General features: G+C 35.2%; 1 protein-coding gene across 1 annotated transcript in view; it reads right to left on the reverse strand.

Annotated features, from left to right (window-relative positions):
- TMPRSS15 (transmembrane protease, serine 15) overlaps positions 1-14,593 on the reverse strand; it is a 149,194-nt gene that overhangs the window by 131,129 nt on the left and 3,472 nt on the right. The window contains 1 exon segment of the mRNA XM_012642972.1: positions 11,183-11,386. Coding sequence (XP_012498426.1) covers positions 11,183-11,386 — 204 coding nt within the window.

The following is a 14,593-nucleotide window of genomic DNA, read 5'->3' on the forward strand; positions in this document are numbered from 1 at the left end:
ACCATTGACTAAAACATTAGCTGTTATAGAAATTTGCCAGATCCCAGTTTTTAAAAAATGATGCTACATTCTTAAAACTAGAGTTCTTTGAGTTGAGTACTACTTTGAATTTCATTTCTTAATTTTTGCCCTAGTGTTTCTTCTTTCCTAAGAAGTCTATACCAAACTGTAATTCCTAATAGGAAATTTTTAGGAGAAGAGTTAATGAATTCTAGTTAAAGACATGTGCACAAAGGCAATAATAATTGGTTTAGTTTATTAGAAGCTGATCAAATTGCTTGAATATTAGGTATTGTTAACTTCTGTGGCAAAAAGACTTGCACATGTTTTTACATCTACATGGTAATTTATCTTCAGGATACTAACTTTTGGTATATTATTGAAACAAACTAGCAAATCAGTATTATTTGGAATTCTGCAAATAAAAGGTTTTAATTATCCATTTATATTTGTATCATGAAGGATTTAGTATAAACTCAGATGTGACTATTTCAGAGTGATCCAAAGTCAAAACAATTTTCGGTGGTTTAGGGCAAGGAACCTCATGCCTACTCAGTGCGGGCCCTGCCCTAGGCATTGTGGAGGATAAAGACTAAACTCCATTATTTTTTTCTTCCAAACCATATACAATAAATGTTGCATACAACATAGTAAATTGAAAACCATAGTTTGGAAACCTTAGATTTTATTTTCCCTGTCATTTAAATGGGGGTAATAGTACTTGATGGTCAAAATTGTTTGAGAGAAATTAAGCCCAAGGTCCTCATAGCTGAGAGTAGAAGTAGAATCTGAATCCATGAGTGCTACTTCCAGAGACCAGTTTTATTTCACAGCGCTATATTGGAAGATAGATATCACCTTACGGAAATTCTCATTTACTTTGATAGAACAAACCTAGTTTTTTTTAAAGCAAGATTACGGCTTTTCAATCCAAATGAAATTATGGCGGAAAGATAGTTTAATAGTCCTGAAAGCCTGTGAGTAGGAATGTCTTAAATTAGAGGAGAGCGCCTAGCAATATATAAATGTTGTTTTCTCAAACTCAGAGAAAGAAAAAACACATAAAGTCACAATACATTTGGTATTGGATAAAGTCTCTGTATCTCAGTCTTAGAGCAATTAAATTGAGGAACATAATTCTACCTTAGGTTGTTTTGACCCAATTTCATGTTCTTCACTAAATCAGCCAATTATTCTTTTTCTCCAATCCCCAAACTCTACCACATAGTGTTATTGTAGCAAGATTGCATTTTGTATGAGATTGAGAAACAGAGAAACTTTTGTTTTTCTGTAATCATTGCCTACATAGTTAGCAACAAAGGACTAGAACAAGCTGTAGTCTAGAAACTGTTCAAGTACATGAGCAGTTGCCCAAAACAATCCCTCTAGGCACACTATAGCTGCCAAGAAATCAATCTGTACAACGCCACCTTAGTTCCCATCCCTCTCCTCAAGCGTTCAAAATGGGTTAGTAAAACTTTAAGGTAATTGGCAACAAAGGTAGTTGAATGATAGAACATAACCCTCATAGAATTTGTACCATTATTTTACAAAAATTCTCTTTGGCAGAATTTATAATAGTACTAATGCCAAGTATATGATGCATGCATTTGTTGATTTTTCTCAAACTCTGCCTTCCAGGCATATAAAAATGAGAATAAACTTAACATCCCTGAAAGACATATTCATAATAAATTACTGCTTGGAAACTGCAGTTTTCAAGTTTAATTGCCTCATTCCCCTCTATGAGTCCATAGTATCTTGCTCTGTGAGAGGAATAAATGGAAAAGAAGATTGGACACTCATGTAGGATACATGGATTTAGTTAAAAAAAATGGTATTTTGCTACCTATTTACCTTATAATAATTCTTTGAGGATTAATTAAGGTAGGTCAACACACTCTCCAGTAACAGGTAATTTTGGGCAATGGAGTTTTTATTGAAATAAAAGCTCAGATTAAAATGAGCATTACCAAGTATAATCATCTTGTTTTAAACTTAATTTTTGAAAAATCTCTTTACAGAAGTACCCAACTGGTTGTTTTCTGTTTGTTTCATCTAAGTCAGTAGAGGGAAGAGAAACGAGACCTAATATTCGCTGTGTTCCTGAAATTGTGTTAGGCATTGTGTTAGGCATTGTGTTGACAACAGTACAGATACCACTGTATCTGTATCATTTATCTCATGTTGTCTCATTTTAAATTCTCACGATCACCCTCTAAGAGATGTATTTTAATCTTTACATTTCAGATAAGAAATATGAAGTTCAAAGAGGCTACATAGCTTGTTAAATGCAGATAGAATAATCGGTAAAATTAGGTAATGGGTGGATTCATTCATGTCTTTTCAAAGATTGAGATTTTTTATGTTACTTTTTGATGTTTGACTATCAACTGCTCATGTAAAATGTGAATTGTAGGGCTAAGTGAATAGTGTCCCCATTCCTGTAGTTTAAATGTAGGAAAGGAGATTTCTGCTCTACCCTTCAGGAGAAAAAATGTGGGTGGAGAACTTTCCCATGTTCTCTGTCCCCCCATTGACCATTTCTGTCTTTGTCCAGAGAACACTGGACATATGGGTTAGCCAATTCTATGTAATTTTAACAGGTTTATCTTCAGGACAGTAGGGAAGAAAAAAATCTTTTAAGTCCAGGCTTTCTTGTTTTATTTAAAACTGATTCTTTTTCATCTAGTCATTCCACATATTTCTCTTAGGGCATTTTATACAGCTAAGAGGACTGTAACAATCGTGAGTTAGATGAAACGCTTAATGAACCAATAAATACACAAAAAGAAAACAGGACATTAATTCGGATATTTGTTGCTAACTTTCAAAGTTTTGGGAAAAAAATTCTTAAAATGCATTAAAATTACATTGTCAATTTGTTTTTACACTAAAGGAATTGGCCATTAGCAATCCTAAAAGCATTTTTCAAAGTGCATTGAAAGGTGATTTGAGATGCAATGAATAGTTTTTCCACATTGGAGAAGGAAATGTGGGCCTAATGGCTGTTTTTTCAATACATTGTGCTGCTATAACCTAAATACAACCAACTGCAGGCAGATTTATCCTATCTTTATGAGTTTTAGAGTTGTGATGGCTTATTTTATAAAGCATTTTGATTAATGATTCATGTACTGCTTTGCTTTTCAAACACTACCCCAACCATTTTATGCAAGAATTATTCATTATTACTGGGAATGGCATGTATAGCTTCACAAATGTTCTTTCCCTATATGTATATAATATTTGATGTCAATTTTAATAATATAAAAATGGCAGTATTATCATTGCGAGCTGATTGAAAATCTATACAATATTACCCTTACTGAATTTTTTAAAAGTTTAGGCACACAATCAGGCCATTGTGTAAGTCATTGTGTAAGTCAGGACTAGAGAAGATATTTTAGTTGATTGACTAGTTCATTCTTAGTGACCTTACAAATACCATGATGTTACCCCAAAGCCTCATGATTGGAGCCATTTTGGGGGATGTTACATACACATCATCCTCATCCTCATCATCCAGACATGTGGATATAAAGTTTAAAATATAAAAGGGACATTAAAATTAAATTGGAAATGTATATCCTTGGCATAAGCAACTAGGAATTATGAACTTTGTAATACTATGAACCTCATTATTCCTAACCAAATACATGTTTCTTACATTTTAATATGAAGACTAAATGTCTAAGAAAGAGCTACAAGAAAAAAAATACATCTTTTCATAATGTCATGGAGCTTGATGATCACCAAGTTATATTTTTAAAAGTGCTATAAACACTGACCTGAAGTTGTTGCAGGGCTCACTGTAGAAAAAGTCTCCAAAGATGCTGGAATAAAGTAAAGTTGATTTGACACATGCGCTTATGATATAAACATATTACACAACATTGAGTACAGTTTGAATATTTATTCAGATGGCATCTAATCCTTCAGTGTTCCTGTTTTATCTTCTCTAATGTTGAATCTTCCTATATATTATTTGGTTGTAATACATTTGATAAATTTTCAGAAGCTGCATATTCTCTCTATACAATTTACTTATGGAAAAAGTTTGCTTTATTTTGTATCCATTTAAGAAAAATATCTATTTATTCATCATAGTTATATAGACTAATTTATACTTAAGCCAAGTAATGTAGCATGACACACTGGATCCTGGCATACCTGGAACCACTGGTGTTGCACTGACACATGTGAAAGGCATCAATTGCCAACAATCTTTCACATAATAAATATCTACTCGGAACTAAGGAATCTTTAAGTAAAAAGTGCTTTTCACATAAAGGATAAAAACTGGATATTTTCTTCAACCTTTAACACACTTAATAGTTTTAAAAATATAGTAATTCACATGTGCAAGATGTAAAGGAAATCAAAGTATGAAAAACCCTTATATAGTGAATTTGGTTTTATTCAAAACTATACTGATAGTAAGTGGGCTAAGAAGTATATTTTTCTCTTCTAACTAGGCTGTTTATTTCAGCATTTCAGCATTTTTTTGTTGTCTTGTTCCTATAAGATCTATAGCAGTTTTGTGAATGACATATGGTAGAGTATTGGTGAAGAAGATCAAACAAAATTTATAAGATTTTGTATAAAGAGAATGATATTTTAATTTTATTATGTTTTGTTTGACAGTGTATTTTATAAAATCCAAGGTATTTCTGAACTTCTTAACTTTTTTTTTTTTTTGAGACAGAGTTTCACTCTGTCACCCTCGGGAGAGTACAGTGGAGTCATTGTAGCTCACTGCAACCTTAAACTCCCGAGCTCAAGCGATCCTCTTGCCTTAGCCTCTGGAGTACTGGGACTACAGGTGCATGCCACCATGCCTGCCTAATTTTTCTATTTTTTGTAGAGATGGGATCTTGTTCTTACTCAGGCTGGTCTTGAACTCCTGAGCTCAAGTAATCCTCCTGCCTCAGCCTCCCAGAGTTCTAGGATTACAGGCGTGAGCCACCGCACCTGGCCCTGAAATTGTTAACCATTTTTAAAATGTTATAAATTTGAAAATTTATATGATACAAATGAATATTAAACTCACATGCCTAAAGTTAATCTTGGTATTATGTTATAAAAGTGTTTCCACACAGTCTAAAGAATCAAATGTAACTGACTTATTGAGAATATTCTTGAGTTGATGTTCTGATATAGTTTATTGCATTTTGATGCTAATTCTAAATTAAGTCAAAAATATGGTTTTATTGAATAAATGCATAATTTTTAAAACCATAAACTCTCCTCCCTAAAATAGTCTAATTGTAGAAAGTCACAAAAATAAGTTGTTTTTTTTAATTTCAGAATATTACAGGGGTACAAATGTTTAGGTTACATATATTGCCTTTGTCCCACCCAAATGTCAACATATCTTTCAATTTATTTGCCATAACAGAGCTGCAGATACTAATGCACATTCAAATAATGAGAGTAAGATAAGCTTCTAGAAGAAAAATGACCATGAAAAAAATCAATCGACATTGTTCAAAGATAAAACCATAACAAACAAACTCTGGTATAATAAGCACAGACATTTGGGTCAGACCACCTGGGTCAGAATCCCTGATCTAAGTCTAAATAGCTGTGTGATTTTAGGCAGTTTACCAAAATAATCTGTTCTTCGGTCTTCTCTTCTGTAAAATACAGGTAGTAAAGACATCATATTATAAGATTGAAGTACAAAGTAAATATGTTGATAGGTAAACCACCTGTTCTAGTTAATAATAACCCAGTATTTGTCTTAAGTTCATTCAAAGCAGACAAAGATGCAAAATAGACAGTCTCTTTTCCAGCAGCTGTGACAGAGGGACCAAGCTATAAGTAGAACAAGCACTAAGAATAAATATCTTCTCACAGAACAGGAGATGCAGGATATAACAAGAGACTGAATGAAAGAAGAAACTGCTCTATGAACTGATGCTGTAAAGAAAAGCAACTAGAGGTCCCTAATTTCATATGTACCACTAAAATGTTAAAATAAAACAACAACAACAAAAAAAAAAACCAAAAGCTTCTACATGTTTTTATATATGTGAGTTATAGGCAAACCTATACTGACTGATCTCATTCTGTATAAAAACTAGTTGAATTAGTTGAATAGTTAGGATATTTACATTTTGTCTTTATTCTACTTGGTGTGGATATTTATACATTGGTTAATTTTCTAACATCGAACAATTTCTGAATTCCAGCCATGTTTGGTCCCAAGGCTTGTGGCTATGTGATTGTGAATCTGGATGAGCCTGGAAAATTACTGTTGTTTTCAACCAAAATAAGGACAGTGTAAATGTTTGTAAGTTGAAATGAATGGAAGATAACTAGAAAGGAGAATTTAAAACATTGTTAGTATTGATAAACGTATTGTTCTGCTGTTATTTTTGATGTCTCATATTTCTTCTCCTTTGGTTTATTCTTGTATTAAGAATTATTTATCATTTTAAAAATAAACTGGGGAGGCAGCCAAGATGGTGGATTAGAAGAAACAGGCTGTGCATGCCACTCTTATTTAGGGGATTGAAGGTGGTGAATGGACATCTACCTTCGGATCATTCATCTAAGAGAGAGCATTGTGAATCAAAAGAGAGGTGACAGGAGGCACCCAAAGTGAAGGAGGGGAAAGAGGCAACCTGCTTTGTAGTCTGGAGGTACACAGGGAAGACGAATGCATACATGGGGAAGAAATAGAGGAGAGAATCCTAGGGCTCCACATTCTGCCCACTATCTGTCTCTTGTCATTGCTATCTGAGCTGCAAGAGGGACCTTCCATTTCAGAAGGCCACAAGACTGACATAAGGAGCTGACTGGAGACTGTGCTGTAGCATTGCTCAGGGGAGAAAGCACAGCAGGGACCCGCTGGCTAACTGAACCCTGGGCACTGTGGCTGGTGCCATTTTAAAATCTTAGACCTAGAGCACTGGCTCTACCCAGAGGTCACATGCATTGCTGCTCCTTCTCCATAGCAGCTGTCAGTCCTGGAGAAAGGAGGGAACAGGGAGGCCAGGCACTCTTATGAGTCCCGTGGGCAGGAGCTGCTTACCTCCACTGCTACCAGGGGACCCAGGAAGGGCGGCAATTGCTGCCACCTGTCAACACGGGCAGAACTACACTCAAGCTGGTGCCGGATGACAAATGCTGCTGTCTACGGGTCTGAGCCAGACAGCCCTCAAGCAAGTATGGGCTGTCAATCGCTGCCACTCAAAGGCATGGACAGGCCTACACTCAAGCTGCAAAGGCCAACAACACTGATGCCTGAGGGTCTAACCCGGTCAGTTCTCAAGCCAACAAATGTCACCAGCTACAGACATGAGCAGCGTTGTGCTCAAGCTGGCACTGCCCCCACAAATCTGAGCAGGACAGCTCTCAAGCCACAGCATGGGCTGACAATCACTGCCACCTGTGGGCATGAGAGGAGCTGCACTCAAGCTGGCACAGGCTGACAAGTGCTGCTGCCCACAGATCTAAGCAGAGCAGCTCTTAGGCTGGCTCAGGGTGAAAATCACCACTGCTGACAGAACCAGGTTGGGCTCACCCTGCAATATGGGGACTACCAGTGACAACCACAGGGAATGGTAAAGCAGGAAATGAGGGAGAACAGCAGTGTTAAATGCTCACAGAGCATCTGTCTATTTTGTGCCTGGTCAATTCTCCAGAGTCAGACACAAGTGCACCATCCAGGGATCTCTGCTTTGCACTAAGTAGGAGGGTTCCAGCAGAGGAGAACAGGTGCACGGCAACTTATCTGTGTTGAGCTGAGAGAAGAGATTTCGGAATAGAAGAAACCAGAATAAGAACTCTGACAACATGAAAAAACAAGCTGTTTCAATACTTTCAAAGGATCACAATAGATTTCAAGCAGCAGACCCCAACCAAAAGGAAATTTTCGAAATTTCAGAGATGGGATGCAGAATATGGATGGCAAAATACAATAAATAGGATTGGAGAGAAAGTTGAAAACGAACATAAAGAAGCCAAAAAAGTATTCCTGGGTATGAATGAAAAAAATGAAAAACTCGCTAAAGAGATAGACGGCATAAAAAGAGATATAACAGGACTTAAAGAAATGAAAGAGTCATTTAGGGAATTTCAAAATATAGCAGTGATGTTCAACAAGAGGCTAGACCAAGCAGAAGAAAGAACTTCAGAACGTGAAGGCTTTTGAACTAACCCAATCACTCAAAGATGTAGAGAAAAGAATAAAGAAGAATGAACAATCACTCAGAGAAGTGATAGGGGATAATGCAAACTGGGCCAATATAAGAATTCTATGCATCCCTGAGGGAGAAGAAAAAACAAAAGCCATGGAAAACCTGTTCAAGGGAATTATTGAGGAAATCTGCCCTGGTATCACCAGAGATTCATATTATTCAGATACAATATGGTTATTGAACACCAGGAAGATTCACAGTAAACAGGACATCTCCAAGACACGTAGTCATCGACCTGGCCAAAGTCAAAATGAAGGAGAAAGTTCTATAAGTGGCAAGACAAGACAACAACTAACCTAAAAAGGAAAACCCATCAGGCTAACAGCAGACTTCTCAACAGAGACCTTATAAGCCAGAGTGATTGGGGCCCTATTTTTAGCCTTCTTAAAAAAAAAAAAAAAAAAAAAGAACTATCAGCCCAAATTTTGTATCCTGCAAAAATGCAAAACTGTTTCATATATTATGGAAAAATAAAGACTTTTCCAGACAAGCAAACACTAAGGGAATTTTTCACTACTAGAACTACCCCACAGGAAATACTTAAAACTGTATTATATATGGGACAGTACAATAGATACCTACCAGTGTAAAAATACCCAAAAGTTAAAGCTCACAGCTGTAATAAAACAATAGCACAGGAGATAAAACAAAACAAGTTATCATCCAATATGATGAACAGAACAGTATATCCCACATATCAATATTAACACTGAATGTGAACAGTCTTAATATGCCATTTAAAAGATATAGACTTGTTGGATGAGTAAAAAACAAACCAAACCAAAGGTACATGCTGTCTCCATGAAACACATCTAACTCACAAGGACCCACACAGACTCAAGGTAAAGTTATGGAAAAAAATATTCCACACAAATGGAAACTGAAAGAGAGCAGGTGTAGCTATTCTCATTAAGATAAAATAGATGTTTTAAAAAATTTTTAATTATCATGGGTACATAATTGCTGTATACCTTTATAGGGTACATATGACATTTTGATGCAGGCATACAATATGAATTAATCAAATCAGAGTAATTGGCGTATCCATCACCTCAGAGAGTTATCATTTCTTTGTCTTAAAAATATTCCAATTTCACTCTTTTAGTTATTTTAAAGTATACCCTAACTTAGTGTAGATTACAGTCACTTTGCTGTGCTATCAAATATTGTTCATTCTATTTAACTAATAATATTTTTTCACCCATTAACTATCCCCACTTTATTCTCCCTTCCCTGCTACCTTTTCCAGCCTCTTCTAACAATCATTATACTCTGTGTCTCCATGAGATCAAGAGTGGTAAAAAGAAAAAAAGAGACAAAAACAGTCATTATATAATGGGAAAGGGAGCCATACAATAAGAAGACATAACATTAAATATATATGCACCTAACACAGGCTCTCTCAGATTCATAAAGCAAATTCAACTAAATCTAAACAAAGACATAAACAGTAGCATCATAATTGCTGGGGACTTTGACACCCCAACAACAGAACTGGACAATTCATTGAAGCAGAAAATCAATAAAGAAACTCTGGACTTAAACAAGACTCTAGATAAAAATGGACCTAACAGGCATTTACAGAACATTCCACTCAAAAGCTACTGAATATACATTCTTCTCACCAGCACATAGGACATTTTCCAAGATTGATCATATATTAGGGCACCAAACAAGTCTCAGAAAACTCAGAAACAGAAATCATACCATGTATCTTCTCAGACCACTTGTGAGTGGAATAAAACAAGAAATAAATTTCAAGAGAAACACTCAAACCTATATAAAGTCATGAAAATTAAACAACCTGTTGCTGAACAATTGTTGGGTTAATCATGAAATTAAAATGGAAATCAAAAGGTTCCTCAAACTGAATGATGAAGGAGACACAAGCTTTCAAAATCAATGGGATACAGAAAAAGTAGTCCTAAGGGGAAAATACATAGCCTTAAATGCCTACATCAGAAAGACAAAAAGATTACAAATTAGCAACCTAATGTCACACCTCAAGGAAGTGTAAAAAGAAGTACAAACCCAAGGCAGCAGAACAAAAGATATCACAAAAATCACAGCAGAACTAAATGAAATGGAAACCAAAGACACACACACACACACACACACACACACACGCACACACCACACACACACCATGGAGTACTACTCAGTTATAAAAAGTAATGAAACAATGTCTTTTGCAGCTAGTTGGATGGAACTGAAGACCATTATCCTAGGGGAAGTATCTCAGGAATGGATAAACAGACGCCACATGTACTCTCTAATAACTGGGAGCTAAATGATGGTTACCATGGGCACAAAGTGATGTAAGGGATATTGGAAACCAAGAATTGGGGATAATGGGAGGGAATGAGGCATAAAAAATTACCTAACAGATACAATGAATACTACTCTGGTGATGAGCACACTAAAAGTCCCAATTTAAACATTGTACGAGGTATCCACGTAACAAAAACATTAGTACTCCCTTCATGTTTTGAAATTAAAAAAAAGAAATAAAAATAAAATCTTAGTTCTTATAAATAACTGGGAAGGAGTAAACTTATTTACGCTTCTTTTAGCTTCCCACTTAGAGATTCGACCTTGACATTTGAGTTTGTAACCTACCAATGTCTATAACTCAATAAGAAAGTGATAAGTGTCACTTTCTGATAGACAGTTCCTGAAAAGTCAGAGTTTGCTTGAGCAATGCAAGGAATTTACAAGACTCACAAACATTTATGCATGCCAACATTTTTAGAACTTTTCTGATATTTGATATTTTACAAACTTTTTCTCACTGATAATTTTCTTCAAATAGGGTTTCTTCATATTTCACTTTTCTCATGTAAATGTGTCACCTCAGGCAATAATACATGTTCCTAAAGTCAAGGATGATTCCACTGCTTCCCTGGTATATTGCTAGAATTTTAATTTCATAGCTTAACGATTCAAAGAAATGAAATAATGTTCACAGATACCTGAGATATCAATGCTGTTCAAATCAATATGGAAAATGGCCAGTTGGCTGGATTTATTTGCTTCAATGCCTTGAATCAGTTCTTCTTTTACATTTTCATCTGACACCCACTGGGCAAAGAAAAGGTCAAATATGACTATAATGCTGCCATTTCTGCAAAGCAAAAGATGATACACGAGGAAAAAATCAGCCGTCTTCAAGTGATCTGTGTTCAATTCATTTAAAATGTCTTTGAAATTCCCTATAGCTATCACCTTGCTAATCCTCATTATACCTGTGTACGGTAGTTTATATCAAATATTATCTTTATTTCATGAGTTAAAGAAATAGGAATTTAAAGTGTAAATGCTTTTCTAAGAAGACAAATTTTCGAGTAGATCCGAAATTGGAATCTGAGTTTTCTGAGTTTCAAGTTAGAATACTAATCCCTGGGCCAGGCTGTTCCTAGAGTCATTGGTGTTAAATTAAACAAAATCACATGGTGTCCTGGCACTTATTCTGATTTTACTGTTTGCAGAGATGAAGGGTATGGATTTGTGATTTACTGTTTGAAGAGATGAAGGGTGGATGATTTCTAAGTCAAGAGAACTCTAAGGTAGTTCATTGGTTTCAAAGAAAATATTTCCATATAATTTAAGAAGTCCTGATAGCAAGCTTATAACAGCTAATCTACTTTTTCTTCTTTATTTTGCTTAATATAAAGTATCAAAATATATCATGATTTCGAGGGATAGAAAGAGAACAAGGACACCTAGGATTGAGTTGGGGTTGTCTTGCCTACATGATCTCTGATCACAAGATTAGAGTTCAATCATATACCCCTATCATCTTCTCTTTTATTTTGTACCAGGCTCTTTAATATGCATTTTAAAAGGTGATTTTTTTTTCAGTTTAGAGAAAGATAAAAATGAATAAAATTTTGGCTAGTGTGGATACTTGAGAGAGCTTTGTTCTCCTGCTTACATTCCATTTGCTTCATGCTATCTTTTTAGGATACACCACTTGGGAGACAAATTGTAGCTCTGATAACTATTCTTTCTCCTTCAGTAAGCTGGAGGTACCCAGGGTGTACTTGATTCCTTAGGAGACAGACTAGGGAAAACCATATTTTACATCATATGTTTGCTGGTTTTGAAATATAGAAGTTACTCTCATATATTCTTGTGATATCTGTAAGTTTATGAGCTTCTTGAGGAAATTTGTTAACTCCAAAAGAGTTCTTTATTGGTCTTTCCATCTATGTATCCTGATAGAACCTAGAGAAAAAGTTATTTTTTTCCTCCATGACTATATATAGGACCACAATGTTCCTGAAAGACTACAGTAGATCAGCATCTGCACGAGGTAGGATATTCCTTCTTAAAGTCTATGCCACTATTCAGTTTCATAGTTTAGCATAAGTGATTTCTTTCCTTGTAGCTGGTTTTTCATTTTTGAAATGAACAGGATACTCTCACATAATATTTTCATACTTCACATCAATTAAATACATTTTACAAAATGTTAAGTTAGCTTTCCAATCATTTGCTTAAATCATAGTAACCAAATCTTGTAAATGAAAAGACTTAGTAACTGTTTAGGTCAGAGTTCCCCAAACTTACCCATGCACGGAATCAGTGCTGTCCTTGGTAATGTCACATTTTGTCACAGACACTGCTTTTATCTACTCTCCACACTCATCAATTTTTCCATGCTGGCTGAACCCTAATTTTACTGGAGAAGAAGCTTCTATTTTCTCAGGAAAGGTGACATCTTCTTTAACCATTCCTCATGTTAAACATGGTTTTATTCATGGGTATATGACCTGGCACTGGTCAATGGAATTTGAGCCAAAGACTGATGGGAAACTTCTGGAAAACTTTTCCATATCTAATAAAAGAACTGCTCATAGTAGACTACTAGTCTTCTTTGTTGAACATTTTGTCTCCATATGATTGCTGGAACTGCCACATCTGTCTTAATGCCGTGAAGCAAGCCATTGTTGACAAGCTTAAACATAGTATAGTGGAGGAAAGAAAGCACTCGAATCCCTGACTCTGTCATCATTATTGCACCACCAAATTAACTTGTGCTGAAACTTCCAGATTTCTTGTGATGTCATGTAATAAACACTTATTATTTAAGGCATTTTTAGTTATGTGCTATGTTAATTGCGATTTTTAAAATCCTAACTGGAATGTAACTCTCAGGCCTCATTTCGTGTTTATATAAACAGAAGCTCCAGAAAAGGATGATTGCTCTATTTTTGCACCCGATGTTGGCTAACATTTTCATTTAAGCAATAAAGACATTGAGGCTCAGAGTAATGTAGATAACTTAGCCCAGGGTTATACAGCTTATTAGTGTCAGAGATAGGAATGAATCCTAGGTTGTCTCTCTTTCCAATATGTTTTTATGTAATTCCCACTCCCCCATCCATGACACCACTTTTATTAATATCAACTCTACCATGGAGTGTACGTCAGCAGGAAAGAGACTACGGCACATTCACCTCAGAGGCAAGTTTGGGTTTTTGTTATCTTGCATTGTAACCAGAACTTTGTATACAAATAGATGAGGAAAATAGCTAGTTGGATATTTTTTGGGAGAAGGAAAAGATATTCTAATCCCTCTAATACTTTCAACAGACAGAGTCTTCCCTCTTCATCTTCCTTCTCCTCTTGTTTTTCCTCCTCCTCCTTCTCTTCCTTTTATTCTCTTCCTCCTTTTTATCTTCTTCTTCTTCTTTACTTTATGTCTCCCTAACCAAACTTACCACCCAAAATAGTTACATGGACAGGATTAAATATGGCTAAAATAAAGTGAGGGTGAGTAATGTCCATTATTTTCTCTGTTTTCAATCCCACTTTTTCATCTTATTCTTGGTTGCACATTAGAAAATTTTAATTCTGATAAAATCTGTGTTTTATTTTTATGTAATTTCACATATTTTAATTTGAACACTTGCTTTTATTTTATCTAAGTTAGGGGATGAAAGAGGTAAGGTATTTTCAGAAGAGAAAGTGCAAATCAGGAATTTTCCTTCACTGAGTTGAAAGTAACTGGATGAGTTCATCCTCAGGCATAAAACATTTTTGTATGAAAGATGTGTTTTCTTAGTTGTGAATTATACATTGCATTTAATAATTTATACTTTGCAAGGACAGGAGTTGCATATCCTGTATCCACATACAATTGTATGCTTTAAATATTTTTTTCTTATTCAGTGTAACTGTTGAGATAAGAGAGACATATAATAGAAATCAAGAGAACAACAATAACCAATTGTGTTTCTCCTTATAAGAAAGCTGAAGCTTTTATTTTAGTAGTTTAGTAATAATTTCATTTATTAAGGTAAATGAGAGTTCTTTCTTTAGGAAAAAAAATGAAACGATAGCCATTTTCATTTCAAAGTACTTGCTCCAGTGGAAAA

This window comes from Propithecus coquereli, unplaced genomic scaffold (genome assembly GCF_000956105.1).
Source record: "Propithecus coquereli isolate 6110/MARCELLA unplaced genomic scaffold, Pcoq_1.0 Scaffold192, whole genome shotgun sequence".
Lineage (NCBI taxonomy): Eukaryota > Metazoa > Chordata > Mammalia > Primates > Indriidae > Propithecus > Propithecus coquereli.